Source organism: Rattus norvegicus, chromosome 9 (assembly GCF_021556685.1).
Source record: "Rattus norvegicus strain SHRSP/BbbUtx chromosome 9, alternate assembly SHRSP_T2T, whole genome shotgun sequence".
Lineage (NCBI taxonomy): Eukaryota > Metazoa > Chordata > Mammalia > Rodentia > Muridae > Rattus > Rattus norvegicus.
In genome coordinates this window covers 64,654,916-64,673,177 of record NC_141542.1, presented here as the reverse complement: position 1 = coordinate 64,673,177, position 18,262 = coordinate 64,654,916, and the positions used below count along the sequence as shown (strand labels likewise).

The following is an 18,262-nucleotide window of genomic DNA, read 5'->3' as shown; positions in this document are numbered from 1 at the left end:
GTAACGTAGTTTGAGGGACAGTGGCATTTGGGGGATGTGAGTAAAACACTTGTGTGTGTGTGGCTCCAACAGGTGGACCATGTTAAATTTGGAAAATTCTGAGTCTGTTCAGAGCATTCCGAGAGCACAGAATTATACAGATATGTTGACACAGGAAGCCTGTTATTGCTCTTCTGTTCCATGTATGTGTGCCCATGTGTGTGTGTGCACCTGCATGTTGAGGCCAGGTGAGGACATGGAGAGCTATGCTGTTTTCCCTACCACTCTCCACCTTATGTTGAGACAGGATCTCTCATTAAATCTGCACTTCTCCTTGGGCTCAATGGCCACGACTTTTCCGGATCTGCTTGTCTTTAATAACATTTTTAGAAAAACAAGTTACATTATATACATTTTCCTAGAAGACTATACATGCTTTACTGCCTTAGATACTTCTATGATTGCAGTGTTCCTGGGTTGTTAAAAGGAAAGTAAAAACAAAAACAATAAAAACCTACCTCATCTAAAATTAGTATCACTATAGGAAGTGCAGAGTTGTCTTAATGATATTGGCATTGAGTGAATACCTGTGTGGTCCCAAAGAAGCAAATTTCTTATAGGACATGGGAATAAGGCAGAGGAGTGGAGGCAAAAAGGAAATAACAGTCACATGACTAGATTGGAGCAGGAGGGTAGCTGGGTTCCACCTCAGTCCCCAGGCTACTCCATTAAGCAGCACACAGCAATAAGACAGCTGTCAGGGACTGCATCTCATTTGTAACATGACTGTCCATACCCCTTGTCTCATTGGATAGGCAGGGGCTTGCATTTGGAGCCACACAAGGAAGTGGCTCATTCTGCATGGCCCTTTCATTGCATGTTGAATCTGACATATGGGACCGAGGGTGCCCATTCTTTGCACATACTTCTGATACTGACAGCAGCCAGAAGTCTCAAACTCCTGCTGAAATGAAAGTAAACTTCCTGTGGAGCTTGATAAACAGGGCAAGAAACAGTTACAGACCAGATTTGCTTATCTGCTTATGCAATATCTGCAGGAGAATCCTAAGTGGAAAGGCATAGAACAGAATTAAGCGCCACACTATAACAATTCTGCGTCATCACCAAGTAGGACTTATTACAGGGTACAAAGGTAGACTGTGACTAGGGAATCCATTGGTATAATCCACCATCTTACTGGATATGAGAAGGAAAAGTCTTTGCTTCTCTTCAAAGCATGTTAGAAAGTCCTGTGCCCGTTCTTGATTATAAAGAACCTCATAAGTGAGAATTGGTGGATTTCTCATGGATGTACTGAAATATAGTATCTTATTCGTGTCACCATTTTCTACAGACAGTATGTCACTAAATTATGCCAGAAACGTTGGTAATGATGACTGCTATACCCACTGTGATTGGTGCCATGTTGGTGGTGCAGTTATGCAAGAAAAAAACAAAACAAAACAAAAAGCACAGGAATTTTTAAAAATTTTAATTAAAAATTAATTCTTTAATTAAAGAGATAAATTAAAAGTAGGAAGGTCAGGAGTTCCAAGTCACATAGCCTGTTGAAGCCCAGCCTTGTCTGCATGAAATTATTCTAAAAAATGCAAAATCCAAACAAAACAAAATTAAGAACACCAAATATGAGCTTTCTCTTGGTTAATAATTTTTATGTGATCCCAGTAAGAAATCATAGTCTGTTCTCTAAAGCTGTACAAACTGAAATCCCTGTGAAAGATAAGTGTGTAATGGAGGAAGGAGGGAATGCCGGGAGACTACGGCGGTGCACGGGACGAGCACACTAGACACCGTCTCGAATCACACATGGCTTACCGAGGCCTAATGTATGAGTGGACAGGCCAGAAGGAGCAGGACAGCCGACACATAAACTCAGATACGTGTAGACATCCACGAAGCACCGGGAAATTATACGCCTCCCACAAAATGTAGCGAAGACAGCTTTATGATTACATTAAATAGAGGCACAAACTTCCAGCTCGGCTCGGTAGGTGGTTTATATCTATAACCTCAGGACTGAGGATGGGGAGACACATGGCTCAGGAGTTCGAGGCCATTCTCTGGTAAGGTCAGGGTTTCTCTGGGATGCTTGAGACTATCTCAGAACAAGAGAATACGTTTCAAATGTTTGATAGACCTCAGTGTGACTAAGGGGCAGCTTCACGGTCTTATTTCACAGTAGAGTAACTGTTGTAGCAAAATACTGTGTAGCCAGAAGCCGCTGTGTGTGATAAACTCTGCACGTGACGCCGAGTGGTTTGCCATGAAGAAATGATACATGACTGAGGAGACAGATATGTTTGTTCTGAGTAAAACATTACCCAGTGGTTGATAGACCGAGATGTCATGTGATCATTACTGTGCGCGTCTTTAAACATTTTCATCTGTTAGTTTAAAAAGATGATATAGAGGATACTTTAAAGGGTAATAAATAACGAACTGAAAACACTAGGGGAAAGCATGCCAACTTAAATCTTTTAGTTGGGCAAGCTTTCCTAATAGGAGGTAAAACCTAGTAGAGTCTGCACTGTGAAGGGCATAGCACGCTCTGTTGGTGTATCTTAGTCTTTATTTCACTGTTTACAGCTGTGTCCAGAATATTTCTGACATTTACCTAGCTAAGTGAGCAAACCAGGGTTTGCCCAAGGTAGACACAGGTGCTGATTCCTAAATCTTCTGGTAGGTCTGATTGTGCCCAGGGGTGGGGGGTGAGGTCTGTATTTACTATAGATTTTGTGTTTGGGTAGGGGTTCCATAGTCCTGGACGGCAGTGCTTTTGAATTTTGATGCACCTCTGAGCCAATAGGATGAGGCTGAAATGGTACCCAGGGAGGACTTGAGTTTGCAGGTCCACCCAGGTGAGGGTGCAGCAGATGTAGGGAAGACACTTTGGGTCACAGGGTCTTAGGGTAACAGTTCCTGGGCTGTATACATAATCCGAGTGCAGAATTTGACCAGCCGTAAGTAATGGTGCCATTAAACTATGTGAATTCATGGAACCCCAACAGGAATATGCCCGCGCTCCGGCAGCTTTAGTATTAGTTGGCCAGCGTTCTCCAGGGCCTGGGGAAGTGAGGGGGTTTTTAATATGCATATGGGGCGTCTGTAGTGAGATGTGCAGTGTCTTAGAAGGCAGGCCACAAGGTATGGAATTGACTATAGAATGTAGTCAAGTGAGTATAAATAAGTATATCAGAGAAAACGATGGCTGCTAACAGTGTGTTTCCCATTAAAGGCCCAGGAGGGAAATATTCAGAACACCGTGATGTTAGATAAACAGAAGGAGCTGGACAGTAAAGTCAGAAATGTGAAGGACCAAGTCATGGTGAGTACTGACAGAATACATGTGTCGTCGTTGTTGTTGCTGTTGTTGTTGCTGTTGTTGTTGTTGTTGTTGCTGTTGTTGTTTTTCTATCACCTTGAAGGGAAGAAGTTTCAGTTTCTTCTCTAGTAGTTGAAAAGAAAGATCACTCTAAAGTTCTGAGCCAGAAGAAAACTGGTCAACTTCATGTCTTATGACCTCCGTTTGACTTCTAAACCCTGAGCTGCTTTTTCTTCTTTGTGGACTCATGCAGTCAAGGTTGACTTTGCCCTCATTGTCCAACAAGCTAGATGCTGCACTTATCAGCCCTGGAGTTACAGGGGGCTTCAGGATAAACATGAACCACCTTCTACAGCACTGATTTACCCTAAGACTCGGAAGATAAACGAAAGCCATTTCATGCATTTGTATCTCAGTACATTTCTGATGAGAATAAGATGTCTGCAGCAACTTAAGATAAATCCTTGAGATGGTTGATGGCAGCAAATGACTGAGGGGGTCCCCTTGCGTCTACCCCAGCTGAGAGGTGTAATCGTGTCTGGGTAACAGGAGCATGGCCTGGATCAGGGGCTTTGGACAGCACCCTTCATAACCCCAGATTCATGCAGCAGCTTTCTTCTGCAGCGTTAGGGAAATGCTTCACTGAGGTAGAAATAAGTGGAAATAGCCACTGTATACAGAGAAATAAAAATTTAGACCCTGAACCAGGTAATATCAGTTTGATTGTTTTTTACATTTTCTAATTTTGATAAACGATCTTTTTATAATTATAATTATTTTAGTATTAAAAATATAAGGGACTTCTCAGCAGTATTAATTACTACATAATCATTTTCATTTCTGCTTTAGGCTAACTTATAGGACTCTGTTCTTTTGGAGTACTTAACTAATAACAATGAAAAACAGCTTTCTGGTGGTGAATGATTGTGGATGATTGTGCAAGAGGTAGCAATGAGAAGGTGTCCTTACTACTGAGTAAGTGGGCAACATCCCTGGGCCGCAGTTTCAGAGTCACCCAACATAGTTAATATTCCTGGAGTAGATGGTAGAGGACGTGTTCATAGGGAGCTTCATCATAGTCCTTGTTAAATCTAACAAGTCTGCAGACACTTGTTTTCAGAAGAGTAGCCAGCGTCAGCTTCTTCCCAGTTAGTTAAAAATGAAAGTCCAAATGTTCATTTTTAACCCACTATTCTTCAAAATCCATAAAATAATCACAACAGATAGACCAAGATTAACTGTCCCAATCATTCCTGACTGTTTTGATCTTTATGATGTAGAGGAACCCAATAAACAGAAAACACATTTTTCATTCATAATATCCTGCTTATTTGGGGTCTAAACACAGAGGCAAGAGGTGAATGTTTCCCCACCTGGTACTTAGAATGTAGTGGTAAGATAGAATCAAGTCAGGCACAAAACACACACACACACACACGTGCTAGGAGCATAGGTGGGCAGCCTGCAGCCACTTGGGACCTTCCAAGTCTCCATTTCCGTCCCATCAGAATGGATGCATACAAGCCTCTGAGAAAGTCTTTGACGGTTTGAAATGAGTATTCCTGATTTGCACAGTCTGGAACTGGAGGAGCTTGACCAGGGCAATGTGTCTGAAGCTAGTTGGACTAATCTGTCCTTCTTGTAGCTCTGGATATCCCATTCATCTTTTGAGTGCTGACAGACTCAGTATCTCCTATCGGGGGCACCCATCCTGGCCCACTGAGCCACTTTCTAGATCAATCTAGATCGTCAGCTGTCTACAGTCAAGCTCCTGTCTGTTCACAGGCACTCTCACCCAAACACTTCTGTAGCTCGCTTAGACCCGAGTTCAGCTTCATCCTCATTAGCAGAGGCTGAGACCTCCAGACCAACTGGTACATTTCTTTAGTCACTCCCACCCACAAAGTGACTGTAGTTCCACGAGGTGGGGATGCTGGGAGGAGTGAGGACTGGGCTCCCCAGCTTCACTCTGTGCTGTTTCTCTTCCTCAGCTCAAAGGAAGTCTTCAGTCCACCACAGAGTCTTCTTTTTCAATAGACCAGCTATAGATTCTGAGAAAAGAATGGTGGTGAGATCTCAATCCACTGCTCTCCACTGGGTCAAGAGGGATAGGGTATGGAGAGGAAGAGGGACTAAGATGTGCCAGCATATTATAAGCCCTGAGCAGCAAGTAGGTCCCACCAGGGCTGTTCCTGATCATCAGGCTTGTGGCAAACTTGGCACTGGTACTGGGTGAACATAGTGGTAGACAATACCCCGACTCTGGGTTGAAGGGGAAGCTGTATGGGTGTGGGTGTCTACCAGGTCATGTGGCGCTCTAGTCTTTACAATGATTCTCAATCCTAACCGTGTTTACTGTCCAAGGCTACTGACCAGACTTGCTGGTGCCAACGTGTATTTACAGTTTCTCCAAAAATAACTAAGGCGTTACGACTGAAGAGAGGTTCCAGGGTAAATTCACTGTGCCAGAGGGGCAGGATGCATGCCATAACATGTACTAATAAGCCTTCCAGGCATTTCAGTATATATCATTCAGCCGCAGATAAATTCCTCATGCTAAAACCCTTTTCTGGTTTCTGTTTCTGTTCTCATCTTGATGGTTCCCTCAGTAAAGGATGCACTAGGGCTAACCTCTCCTCACATCATGCTCTTAGCTGGAAGCCACAGGTTCGATCTACTCTCTGAAAAATGTTCTTACATTCTTATTATTGAAATCTTTTGTGTAAAAGATTGGAGTTCCATAAGGATGCCCTATCTTTCAGGGCGTTAGGAAACTTATTTCTATCTTTATCTGCAGTGCATAGAGCATGAAATCAAGACCCTAGAAGACTTACAAGATGAATATGACTTTAAATGCAAAACCTCTCAGAACAGAGGTAAGAACCCCAACAGTTCCCATTGGTTGCATCCCCCCCTCCCCCCGTCTACATTAGTAAACAGATCAATTGACTGCTTTGGACCTCTTGATGACCTAGGCCAGTATGTTTTAATTGGTCAGCTGTGACGATGGTTTGGACCAGACATTTTCCTTTGCAGCACAGTCCGGTGCCTTGGGCTGTGTTAGGCAGCATCTGTGACTGAGTTACCAGAGGCTCTACCCTCCAACCTCTAGTAGTGACAATCAAAATTGTTTCCATTCATTGGCAGATGTCTTCAAGGGAGGAGAACGAAGTATTTGTTGGGAAAGACAAAATGGTCCACAGTTGGAATTTCTAGGTCCTAACATCCATGAGCACTGTGGGAGGGCAGTGTTTCTCCAGTGTGGTTGCAACACTGTGTTTTATTGTTGAGACTTGTTTTTAATGATAGTTGAAACTAAAATGATTCCAAAAGGCCATGTACAGAACCCCATGCCCGAGTAATCACTTGGTCAATGGGGAGAGATTGTTAGTGTAACTCGGAGATGTGTGAGGAGAAAGAGCCTCAGCCACTCCTTCCTGGTGTGTCTCCTCCCTGAAGGCCATAGACAGGCTCTGTACACACTCATATGTTGCTTTGCACGCGTGCTCATTTAATCAAAACTTGGACAGTGACTTAAATAGTACATTTATTGTCACTTTACGTGTGCTGGTGAGAGCCGGCATTCGGTTTAAGTGTGGATGTTTTCATACCTAGGATACACATCGGTAAACTCTGCCTTAGTTTCTTTCCCCATTGCTGTGAGAAAATACTCTAACAAAAGCAGCTTAGCTTGTAGTTTTAGCTGCAGGTCCAGGTACAGTTCCTCACTGTGGAGTAGTCAGTCAGCTTGGAGCAGCCGCTCACACTTTATCCCCCACAAGGGAAGCAGAGAGATACAAATGCACGCACTGTTGTTAAGCTCCCTCTTTCCAGTGTATAGTCCAGGATCCCTGCCCAGAGACTGGTCATGCCCTCAGCCAAGGTCAGCTTTCCCACGTTAGTCACTGTAACCAAGGTAACCTCACAGGCAGGCCAGGAACCTGTCTCCCAGTGAGCCTCGGTTCTGTCAAGTTTAACTCAGACACCAGTCACACTTCGCGTTTTTATCGTGGTTTACCCGAGTTTGTGTGAATCTTGGTTTTAGTTGGCGTTTATCCTCTTTGCACATTCAGACGCACTCCCTGTTCCTTCATTCACAGAAAGCGAAGCCAATGGTGTGGCGAAGAGCGACCAGAAACAGGAACAGCTGCTGCTGCATAAGATGTTCTTAATGCTTGACAACAAGAGAAAGGTAGCGACTGCTTCCCAGTCATGGAACCTACGTAATGAGCTTTAATTACAGTTTACTCTGTGGGGGGACGGAGAGCACAGGACATCTCTGTGACTCTCAGGAACCTGGCTTGGCTTGAGCGAGTGCTTAAAAACACAAAACAGAATCCTCGACGTTCAGTCGTTACACATGAATTTATCCCGCCTCGTTCTTCCTCTCCTTCAGGAGATAATTCACAAAATCAGAGAGCTGCTGAACTCCATCGAGCTCACTCAGAACACTCTGATTAATGATGAGCTTGTGGAGTGGAAGCGAAGACAGCAGAGTGCCTGCATTGGGGGACCGCCCAATGCCTGCCTGGATCAGCTGCAAAGCTGGTAAGATTTTCCCAGAGTGAATATTAGCAGCTCATGCAGACCACAGACACTCATTGAGTGCCTTTAGGCTGGTGGTCAAAGGGCCCTGACAGCACTGCATTGGAGACCCTGACATGTCCGGCTTCTTGCCCGAGAGCATTTAGAAAGAACATTGATACAAGTGGCTGTTGCGAAATTCAGCCACATCTGCTCGATTGCCTGATTTTGACCATACAAAAACCCAAATGAATAGTAGTTACTGAGCCCACTGACCAACTTGAGACCTGATACTTACTAAAAGCAAAATGGCTATCCAGACAGTGGTGGCACATGCCTTTAATCCCAGACCAGGTCTACAGTGCAAGTTCCAGGACAACCAAGGCTACACAGAGAAACCCTGCAAAACCCTGCATCCAAAAAAAAAAGAAAGAAAGAAAGAAAGAAAGAAAGAAAGAAAGAAAGAAAGAAAGAAAGAAAATCCCAGGATTAAATGATTAAATGAATTAATAGTTTCTTATGGTACATCCATTCAGTCATCTATCAACTAAATAACCTGCGAATGTTGGCTGGATGGTAAACACTTTTCTGGGACTTGGACACCCAAAAGAGATTGAATTTTGGGGCTTTCTCCTGAAGAGCTTCGCACTGGCTGAGAGTGAAGGGGGTACTTTAGGAAAACGGGGAGGAATTCTTTCCAGCAAGCAGTTCATGTGGTGGAGACGGCAGAAGTGGCCAGCTGACTGACTGGTTAGTGCTCACGAAAACTTCACGTCTGTCCCTTCCCAGGTTCACCATTGTTGCAGAGAGCCTGCAGCAGGTCCGTCAGCAGCTTAAAAAGCTGGAGGAGTTGGAACAGAAATTCACCTATGAGCAGGACCCTATTACAAAAAACAAGCAGGTGTTATCCGATCGCACCTTCGTCCTCTTCCAGCAGCTCATTCAGAGGTAAGGCCAGGTCCCGAAGACCATCTCCGGTCATGTCGACAGTTCCGAAGGGTTTGATGTGTAATGTGGACTTTGGCTACTCTGCTTTGGCTCTCGGCAGTGGGTCGTGTGCTTCCAGCCACACGTATGTGCACAGGTGCGCGCACGCGCGCGCGCGCACACACACACACACACACACTCACGCATGTGCACACGCACACATAAAGACACACTCATGCATGTGCATACGCACACATACAGACACAAACACATACACACTCACGCATGTGCACATGCACACATACAGATACACACACACACACTCACGCATGTGCACACACACATACACACACACAGACACCCAGACACACTCACCCATGTGCACATGCACACATACACACACACACACACCCAGACACCCAGACACACACACACACACACACACACACACACAAACATACACTTAGCTTATTTTTGAAATGCCTTGGCTACACAAGGGCTGGGCAGTTCTAATCTCCCACGGCTATGCTCCTGGCTCAACACCTTCTAAATCTACCTTTAACTTCACTGCCCTGTTAACCTTCTGTGAGGCTCATTGGTCTTTGCTGCCCAAAATGCTTCTGGGCAGCCCTTCCGGGGGCTTTCCCTTTCCTCCTACATTTCAGACGATCTTCCCTCTGTAGCTCTACATCTGATCCAACTCTCTCATGGCGGTTCTGTTTCCCCTCCCTGCTGCAGCCTATCCCTGTGCAAGTCCCGCCATGTCTCCCTTTGCCCAGCCATTGGCTGCTGGCATTATACTGATCGATCAAAAACCAATTAGGAACAAGGACTTTCAGTGTCTGGATGTGTAGATTCCTGATTAGAGAACCAAATCAATTCAAAGCATTAGAACCAATTCCCAAGAGGACGGGCTTACCGGTTTTTAAGGGCACTTGATTCCGTGTACCCCTCTTTCATGCCCATGCCTCTTCCTTCTTTTGGCTTCCTAGGAACGGTATAGTCCTTTGTACTCTTTCTGCCCCTTAGCGTGCGTGTGCCAGGCCCAGCAAGTGTGATGTCAGATGTCTGTTCTCCTCTCCCTGTCCTGTGGTCTCAGCCTGCACCAGGCTCACCTGTCATATCCTGCCTCCCACCAGCCTTTCTCAGTCCTTCCCCTAGGCTCTGAAACGCACAGCAGGATTTTGGTCTGGTCCTTCATTTCCTGGTAACCACGTCAGTTCCTCAGCTACATGTTAGGCCTCCCTTCCTCACTGACCCATAGGCTCCAGTGCTCAAGTGTTTTCAGTCTTTCAAGTTTCCCATCTACTGTCTCTTTAGGGAAAAGTTATTAATTATTTTTCACTGTAATAACTGTGGTAAAATCGCTAATTTATCTATATTTCTGGAATGTTGACAGCTCCTTTGTGGTGGAACGACAGCCGTGCATGCCAACTCACCCTCAGAGGCCCCTGGTCTTGAAGACTGGGGTACAGTTCACTGTGAAGCTGAGGTAATTGACATACAACTCCCTATACTGCCTGTCCCAGAAATGGTGCCTTTATCCCCCCACTTCTCCGGCTTGCTTCAAGTTTATAATACTCCTACCTCAGCTTTCCAAGTGCTGGAATACACCTAGCTCTTTAATTTCCTTTTATAAAATGCTTCTATGGAGGGATCTAGAGAAAACAATTTTTGAGTAGTCGTTTTAATATGAAATCTTACTTTGAATAGCCAGGGTCTATGCTCAAAATAGAAGTATAAGTAATATAGTTGCATATATACACATGTGCCTGTTTTTTTCTCGTTGTAAATGTAGTACATTTTTATAGTAAAAGGATATTAGTGTAGGGAACCTCAACGTTAGATCAAGAATCCCGTGGCCAAGTTCTCAGCATAAAGGGACAGAGGACAGGGATAAGGGACAAAGACAGGCTATAGAGAAAGAGGGATGGGGGAGGGAACTAGGGAGGGGGGGAAAGGGGAGGAAGGCGAGGGGGAGGGGATATTTGTCCTGTATTAGGACAAAGAACTGTTTTCTGGATAGAGAGGGGGCACATGTGGCCCATAGAAAAATGGCCGTTTATAAAGGTAAAGGTGGAATCCCATGTTAGGATGAGGTGTTTATTTTTAATTGGGCATGTTAATTAGGTGATCTAAAGGGGCTTTTAATTGCTGGATTTGACTTCAGTACTTAGATAGCTGGACCTTGGTGGTTAGCCTCAGGAGGAGGAAGTGACCAAATAGGGGAACAGACCTTGGAGGTTAGCTTTAGGAGTGTAATGTAATGGGTTTTTTGCAAGGCAGAGTGAACTGAGGAGAAGGGCAAAGCCTGCCAGAGCCATGTTTGCCATACTTGAGCTGACCAGAGTCCCTTCTCTTGGAATTTCAGGAATGTTTTTAGACAGAGTCCCAAGCAGCCTAACCCAAATGTGCACTGGCTCATATGAATCCTAGGCAGACACTGAAGTAGTGTGTGAGTGTAGACTGTGGTGTATGAATGTTTCTGCTGAGTGAATTCATACCTCTCACCAGGGTGTACCAATGTTCTTGATCTAAATATCTGCGGACAATGGCAGTTAATCACCCATATCTATCCTCCCATAATTTTGTACACATGTGTGTGTTTCACACTTAGACGCATGCACATAAATATATGGCATGTACAGCATTTCAGTTGTTAAAATTAGGATGACATTTGTACGCAGTCTTCTTTTGTCCTTGCTACAGTGGCAGGGATGCTCTGTGGATGCTTTGCTGGGTTCTAGGGAGTGGCTGCATCCGGTAATTACTGCTCAGGAGATGAGGAGCCTGGAAGGGCTGGGCTTGTCGTCTGTGGGGTGCTGCTGTGGGTAGAGGCAGCCCTACAGCTTACAAAAACACCAGTGGAGTCTGGAATTCATAATGGACAGTTAAGAGGAAAGCCACGCCCTCACCTGCTCCTCACCAGAAGCCCCAAGCTCCTGCCCAGGTCTCTAGCTTTCAGAGCAGAGGCAAATGGAGTCCTGGTCCACTCTCTTTCTACGTCCCTGGAGCCATCCTGCTGTTTTCTGATTATGGGTACTGGTTGTAATTTAATTTCTTGGTGGTGCTTTATCTTTTCTTCCACCAGCACAGGAAATTATAAGTTTTTTAAAGAGTGATATTCACTTTTTTTGCCCATATAGTATTGATGAGAAGTGGGAATTTTGATTAAAGCAGTGTCGACAGGTTATATAAAAAAGCAGCTGTTTTTACTAATGTCTCATTACAATGGAAAGTCAGTGCTGTGTCTGTTAGAGTTTAGTGTTAGAATTTTTCCTAGCATTGCCAGCTAGGAACTGACTCTACAAATACACAAAAGAAGAGCCAAAAAGCTATATAAACTTGTCAGTTCATTTTAATAACCATAATCTAAAAGTGGGGAGAGTGGTTTATATAAAAGTTCACAGTTGGGGAATTTGCATAGTAAACACATTTTGGTCAATAGCTTTTGTTAAGGTAATGACTATTATTTTTCTTTCCAGACTGTTGGTGAAATTGCAAGAACTGAACTATAACTTGAAAGTGAAAGTCTCATTTGACAAGTAAGATTTCTTTAATCTTATCTAAGATGCTATTTAAAATGCTGGTTCTGTTAACCAATCAAATAAGCAGATTGGAATTTCTTTCCAGGACTAGGGCTGTACTGTAGGTCCTGAGGCCATGGTCTGTGAGGAGAGGCACCTAATGGGCTATCAAGAGCCAACACAAGCCGTTCTATCAGACTTCCATTACTGGCTCCTTTCTGAGGATTCGCCTAGAGCATGGACTCTCTAGACTAGAATAAACAAAAGAACAGAGGAAAGGGGATTGCCTTCATCAAGTCATAAAGCAGTTGGGCTTGCCACATGGCATCTCTTAGGCCAGGCCCAGAGAAGGGCCCTTAGTGCAACACGCCCAAAGATGCAGGCTTGTGTATCGTAGTCATGGGGGAGGCTGTTTCTGGAATGAGGTGAGAGACATCTGGGGCAGGCATGAGGGGGTGTGACGGGTTGGGTGTGAGGCACAGTAGAGCCTGCTGCATTCACTTACGTTTAGTGGCTGGCACTGAAGGACAAAGAATGGGAACACTATCTTGTTATTTTCTCCAAGTCACTCCAGACAATAGGGATTGAGAGAAAACTCACTGCTTTGTGATATCCTCTCGTTTCTGGGCAGCAGAGCATTGCTGTCTGTGGGTCACTAAGTGCTGAGATGGGATGTATATAGTTCGCTGAGCTCCTTAAACCTGTTAACCATTTACACCTCACAGGTCCCTGTAGTGTAGAGCCAGCAGCAGGCTGAATGAGAGAGAAATGCCAGGCAGGTGGCTTAGCACCCGAGACATTCAGTGTTGCTTGATCTCACTTGTGTGGACGAGAGGACAGGGGCCATGAGCATAGGCGATCCGCTATTGTCTTATACATATGTTATATGTATATTTTATACATATGTGATGTAGAGACCAGTCTTGCTCTGAAGCACATGCTGGTCTGGAACCCATGGTCTCCTGCCTCTGTCTTATGTGTGTTGAGATTCAGGCATGTGCCAGTGCCCCTGCTCATAGATCTGTTTCTTCATTCCTCGCCCCCTCTTCTCTCCTGCCTTCCTTTTCCTCTCCCTGTTTTAAAGGAAGGAAACATATTTACTGAGTAAAGCACAAGAGGCAGTGAGCTAGGAATTAACTACAGTACCACCCGCAGCCGGTATATTCGTTTCGTCTGTTATTTATATGTCTGTGTAATCATATGCATCTATTGTGTCTACTAAATCTAATTTCAAATTTACATATATCTTTTTACAGAGATGTGAACGAGAAAAACACAGTGAAAGGGTAGGTGTAGCATTTGCACCATACTTTGCTGTCTTGTTTGTCTGGTAGTTCGAAGCATTTTAAGGATTTATGTCTTGCATTGTATAGATTCCGGAAGTTCAACATCTTGGGTACTCACACAAAAGTGATGAACATGGAAGAATCCACCAACGGAAGTTTGGCAGCTGAGTTCCGACACCTGGTAGGTAGAACAATTTGCTGTCTTGAGTCTCCTTGCTGTGTGCTTTGACAGGGGCTGTACCAATCTCAGTAAAGTGCTTTATGAACTCACATGTACATAAATTGTATGAGCACTTGTCTCCTCCTCTGTGAGCAGCCCCTATGGTTCTGGCAGCATTCTAAGGAAACCATTCCCAAGTTCAGTTTTCACCTCTCCTGCCTGACTACCAATGTTGCAAGAGAAGGAGGCCTCAAATAAAAAAGGGGTTGGGGGCTGGAGAGATGGCTCAGCAGTTAAGAGCACTGTCTGCTCTTCCAGAGGTCCTGAGTTCAATTCCTAGCAACCTCATGGTGGCTCACAATCTGTAATGGGGTTGGATGCCCTTTTCTGGTGTGTCTGAAGACAGCTACAGTGTACTCACATACAATAAATTAATTAATTAATTTAAAAAAAAGAGAGAGAGAGAGAGAGAGAGAGAGAGAGAGAGACCCCTCATTCCACTGGGTAGAAGGGTGCTACTCTCCGCCGGTCTCCAAGAGGGGGCTGAGCCTGAAGGGAGGTAATGGTACCTTTTCGCTGGGTACCAGCTTGGGAGCTACACGTGAGGTGAGAGCCTCCATCCAGCTTGGAAGTCTATTAAGTGCCCAGATTGGCCCTTTAAAGTTCAAAGATTGAAAGCGAACTGGGAGACTAGGTCAGCCTGGCCTGGAAGATTGCAGAGACCAGTAAGAAGCTGTTTCATGTGCTTGGGGACTTGAAATGGCTGCTGAAGGTGCCTGGAGTACCATTGCGTGCAGAAGGAACGGGCCTTGGTTCTGGGCCATCACCTCTCTTAGAGCACCCACACCCCACCAGGCTTTGGGAAAAGGCACTTTCCCTCTTGTTCTGAGGAGACTATCACACCTTTCTTTCTAGTTCTGACTGAGGACTGATCTGTGAATAAACATATCAACTCTGATGATTAACTTGCCATTTGGGTTCTTCTTTTACAGCAACTGAAGGAACAGAAAAATGCTGGGAACAGAACCAATGAGGTACGCATCTGTGGGTGGCGAGCAGGTCCTAACCGAATAGATCTGCTCCAAGAGGATGCATCCCAGAGTCCTGGGCCCTGGCATGGAAGGGCACTCAGGGTGTCTGTGGGGATGGTGAAAACACTCTCCCGTGTGCTTTCTGTTTGAAAGGCACTTTAACCCACAGTCTCATTGACCTTACGTCCAACCAGATGGGGCATAGCGAGCTTTCATATTGTTCACTTGGGTGAAGAAATGAAGACCCAGAGTTAGCATGGTTTAGCTCAGAGTGCACAGAAAAGCTGGAGAGGCTGAAGGTGACTGTCTTGGTTAGGGTTACTACTGCTGCAAGGGAACTTTGAACAAAAGCAAACTGAGGTGAAAGGGTTTATTTGGTTTAACTTCCCCATTGTAGTCCATCTCTGAAGGAAGTCAGGACAGGAACTCAAGCAGGGAGGAACATAGATGTAGGAGGATATCTGGTCTTTGCTAATTTTGGGGTTCTTTTTTTTCTTCCACCCTTTTTTACCCTGCCCTTTCAACCCTCTAACACTAGATAAGAGAGGAAAAGAGGGATAGAAAAGAAAAGAGGGATAGAAAAGAAAAGAGGGATAGAAAAGTCCCAGAATAATGTCAGTTGGAAAGGGAGTGATGTTATTGTTAGACTACTTCCTACTGATTAGGGGCACCCTCAGGGCCCTAGCATTTGTATATCCTTTGAAAACTTCCCAGAATTCCAAAAGTCACACGATCACGGAAACTCTAGCTGGCAAAGTCGTGCTTCTGCTAACGCATGAAGGCAAACCAGTCAGTTGCTGAGGACAATCCCAAGCAGCCCCATATCCCCACACCTGGGATTAAAACAAAAAATACTCATAATATTTCTGTGGGTTTTTTTTTTAGAGAAACCAAAGTGTCAGAATTTTCACCACACAGGAGCTGAGGCAGAGGCCATGGAGGGGTGCTGCTTGCTGCTTACTGGCTTGCTTCCTAAAGTTTGCTCAGCCTGCTTTCTTATAGCACCCAGTCTAGGGATGCCACCACCACCCACAATGGGCTGGGCCCTCCTCTATCAATCACTACTTAAGAAAATACCATATAGCTGAATCTTGTAGGGGCGTTTCCTGAATCGAGGCACCGTCTTCTTGGATAACTCTTGCTTGTGTCAAGGTGACATAAAGTTAGCCAGCACAGTGACTTATTCTGAAGATCTAGTATTGCAGAGGGTTCCCTGCTACTGCGTCTCCTACACTGTGACGTTGCCTTGTCATAGATCCCTTTTTACATCCTGGGCCTTAGGAGCTATGGTCATGATGATTGAAAGAAAATGAGAAATGGTTGGGCGTGGTAGTGCAGGCCTTTAATCCCAGCAGTCAGAAGGCAGAGGCAGGGGACTCCCTGAGTTGGAGATCAGCCTGCCCTACAGAGTTCCAGGACAGCCAGGGCTGTTAGACAAAAAAACTCTTTCTCAGAGAGAGGGTGGGGGAGAAAAGAAGGGAATGAGAGGGATAGCTTGGGCCTGGGCTGCTTTGAAATTGTCCTGGGAGCACTGTATCGTTGACTGTTATTCCATATCATGACCAGTGGAGGTCACTGCAGCTCCGTCACAAGTGCTGGCCTGTGCAGCACACACTGATGAGTTTTGCTCCTTAGCTGTCTTTGTCACCTTCTAGGTCTAGTAGCTGTCTCTATAGTTCCAAGATGGTGTGACACAAAAGAGATGTGTATGAAGTCACTTCGAAACTATCCCTTTCTACCCAACCAAAGCACTTACGACCAAGCACATGTGGGTCAGTTAGCAGTTCCAGGAGAGGCTCTGACTCGTAAGACCCACCCTCACCTCCACTCCCCCTGTGAGGTGTGTGGGAGCAGGCAGATGGCTGGAGGTCAGGGGGCCACAGCTTGTGGATAAAGCCACTTGTAGTTGCCACCTTCCCACTGGCGTTTCTGTCTCTGAATACATAATCCTCGTCATGATTTACAATCATCTTTGAGAGGACGCCAGGAAACCTGGAATAGTAGAATCTGGGGTATCGAGCTCTGAAGTCCGAGTTCCGGCTCACAGCTGATTTTAGGATCTCTACAACCTCTTTTTGGTTTTGAGAGCTGCTTTCTTTTCCTTTTGGAAGGGTCCTCTCATTGTCACCGAAGAACTTCACTCTCTTAGCTTTGAAACCCAGTTGTGCCAGCCAGGCTTGGTGATTGACCTTGAGGTAAGATGCCAGTTTCCTAAGGGAGAATAAATTTTGTCTTTACTTCCACACGGGTTTGTCTTTCAGTTTCTGTTTCAGAGTTACGTACCTAATTGTTAAAAATGACGATCCCTTTAAAAATTACTGCTTTTAAATTTTTGTGTTTAAGGATGTTTTAGCTGCATATATGTCTGTACACCACAAGTATGTGTGGGGCCTGCAGAGGCCAGAAGAGGGTATCAGATCCCCTGGGACCCAAGTTACAGACATCTGTAAGCCACCATGTGGGTGTTAGGAATCAAACTTGGGCCCCCTGGAAGAGCAGGCAAGTGCCCTTAACTACTGAACCATCTCTCTTGTCCCAAAAGTGATCTTTTCCAGTTAATACTATGTTGACATTAATGATGTAGGAAGATGGAGGCTTGAATTAACCTTAAAATTTTGCAAAAGAAATGTTAGGATTTGTGCCAGCCACTGCTGAGTGTTTAGCTATTCAAAGGGAGAGTCAAGTGATTTCAAGGTCTTTGTTCACTTTCAGACCACCTCTCTTCCCGTCGTGGTGATCTCCAATGTCAGCCAGCTCCCCAGTGGCTGGGCTTCTATCCTGTGGTACAACATGCTGGTGACAGAGCCCAGGGTATGGAAAACACGTGATTTAGTACAAGGCTGCTGCTGCTGGCTGCTTCCATTACCAGGTGTCGGGGAGAACAGTGCCAAGCTGCATGGCACCACTGAGGACCTTGTGTGACAAGAAAATAGTCACACATATGTGCCGGGCATGGGAACAGCGATTTTCCTTTCTGTGTGGACGAACTCAGGCAGTCAATGGCTCTATTCTTTTGGTTGTAGAGGGAGTATTACTTGTTTTAAGATGTATGCGTTCGTTAAATGGGCACGCATTTTTTTAGAGCAGGAACACACTGCAGACTGGCCAGTTGACTCTCATTAGGAAATACTGTGTTCAAGTAGTCAGGAGCTCTGGTTAATCAAATACAGAATCATTGCTCCCAGGGGAAAATGTAGAGCTCAGCTTCTGTGACCTTTCAGTCCCAGCGTTCCTGGCAGCCCACCTATAGGTAATGGGAGGATGCTTCTTTTTAGAGGCACCTTATCTAGTCTATCTTGACTTGTCACACTGTAACTCATGCCTGAGTGAAGTTATCTAACATACTCTCTCCATAATGTCCCCCACAGCTTTCGTGTGCCTAGCACCATTTTAAACAGTTCAGTCACCAACAAAAATCACAAAAATGTGAAAACCAGAGGGGCCAACTGTGAGCTACAACAAAAAGCCAGGATACTGTTTCATTC

The 18,262-nt window shown here is 45.0% G+C and overlaps 1 protein-coding gene across 2 annotated transcripts in view; it reads left to right on the top strand.

Moving 5' to 3' along the window:
• Stat1 (signal transducer and activator of transcription 1) overlaps positions 1-18,262 on the top strand; it is a 40,171-nt gene that overhangs the window by 9,372 nt on the left and 12,537 nt on the right. For both annotated transcript variants that reach the window (NM_032612.3, NM_001034164.1), the window contains 12 exon segments: positions 3,236-3,325; positions 6,120-6,198; positions 7,423-7,514; positions 7,719-7,870; positions 8,636-8,794; positions 10,173-10,265; positions 12,259-12,318; positions 13,557-13,586; positions 13,674-13,767; positions 14,739-14,780; positions 16,889-16,972; positions 17,490-17,588. In NM_032612.3, coding sequence (NP_116001.2) covers positions 3,236-3,325; positions 6,120-6,198; positions 7,423-7,514; positions 7,719-7,870; positions 8,636-8,794; positions 10,173-10,265; positions 12,259-12,318; positions 13,557-13,586; positions 13,674-13,767; positions 14,739-14,780; positions 16,889-16,972; positions 17,490-17,588 — 1,074 coding nt within the window.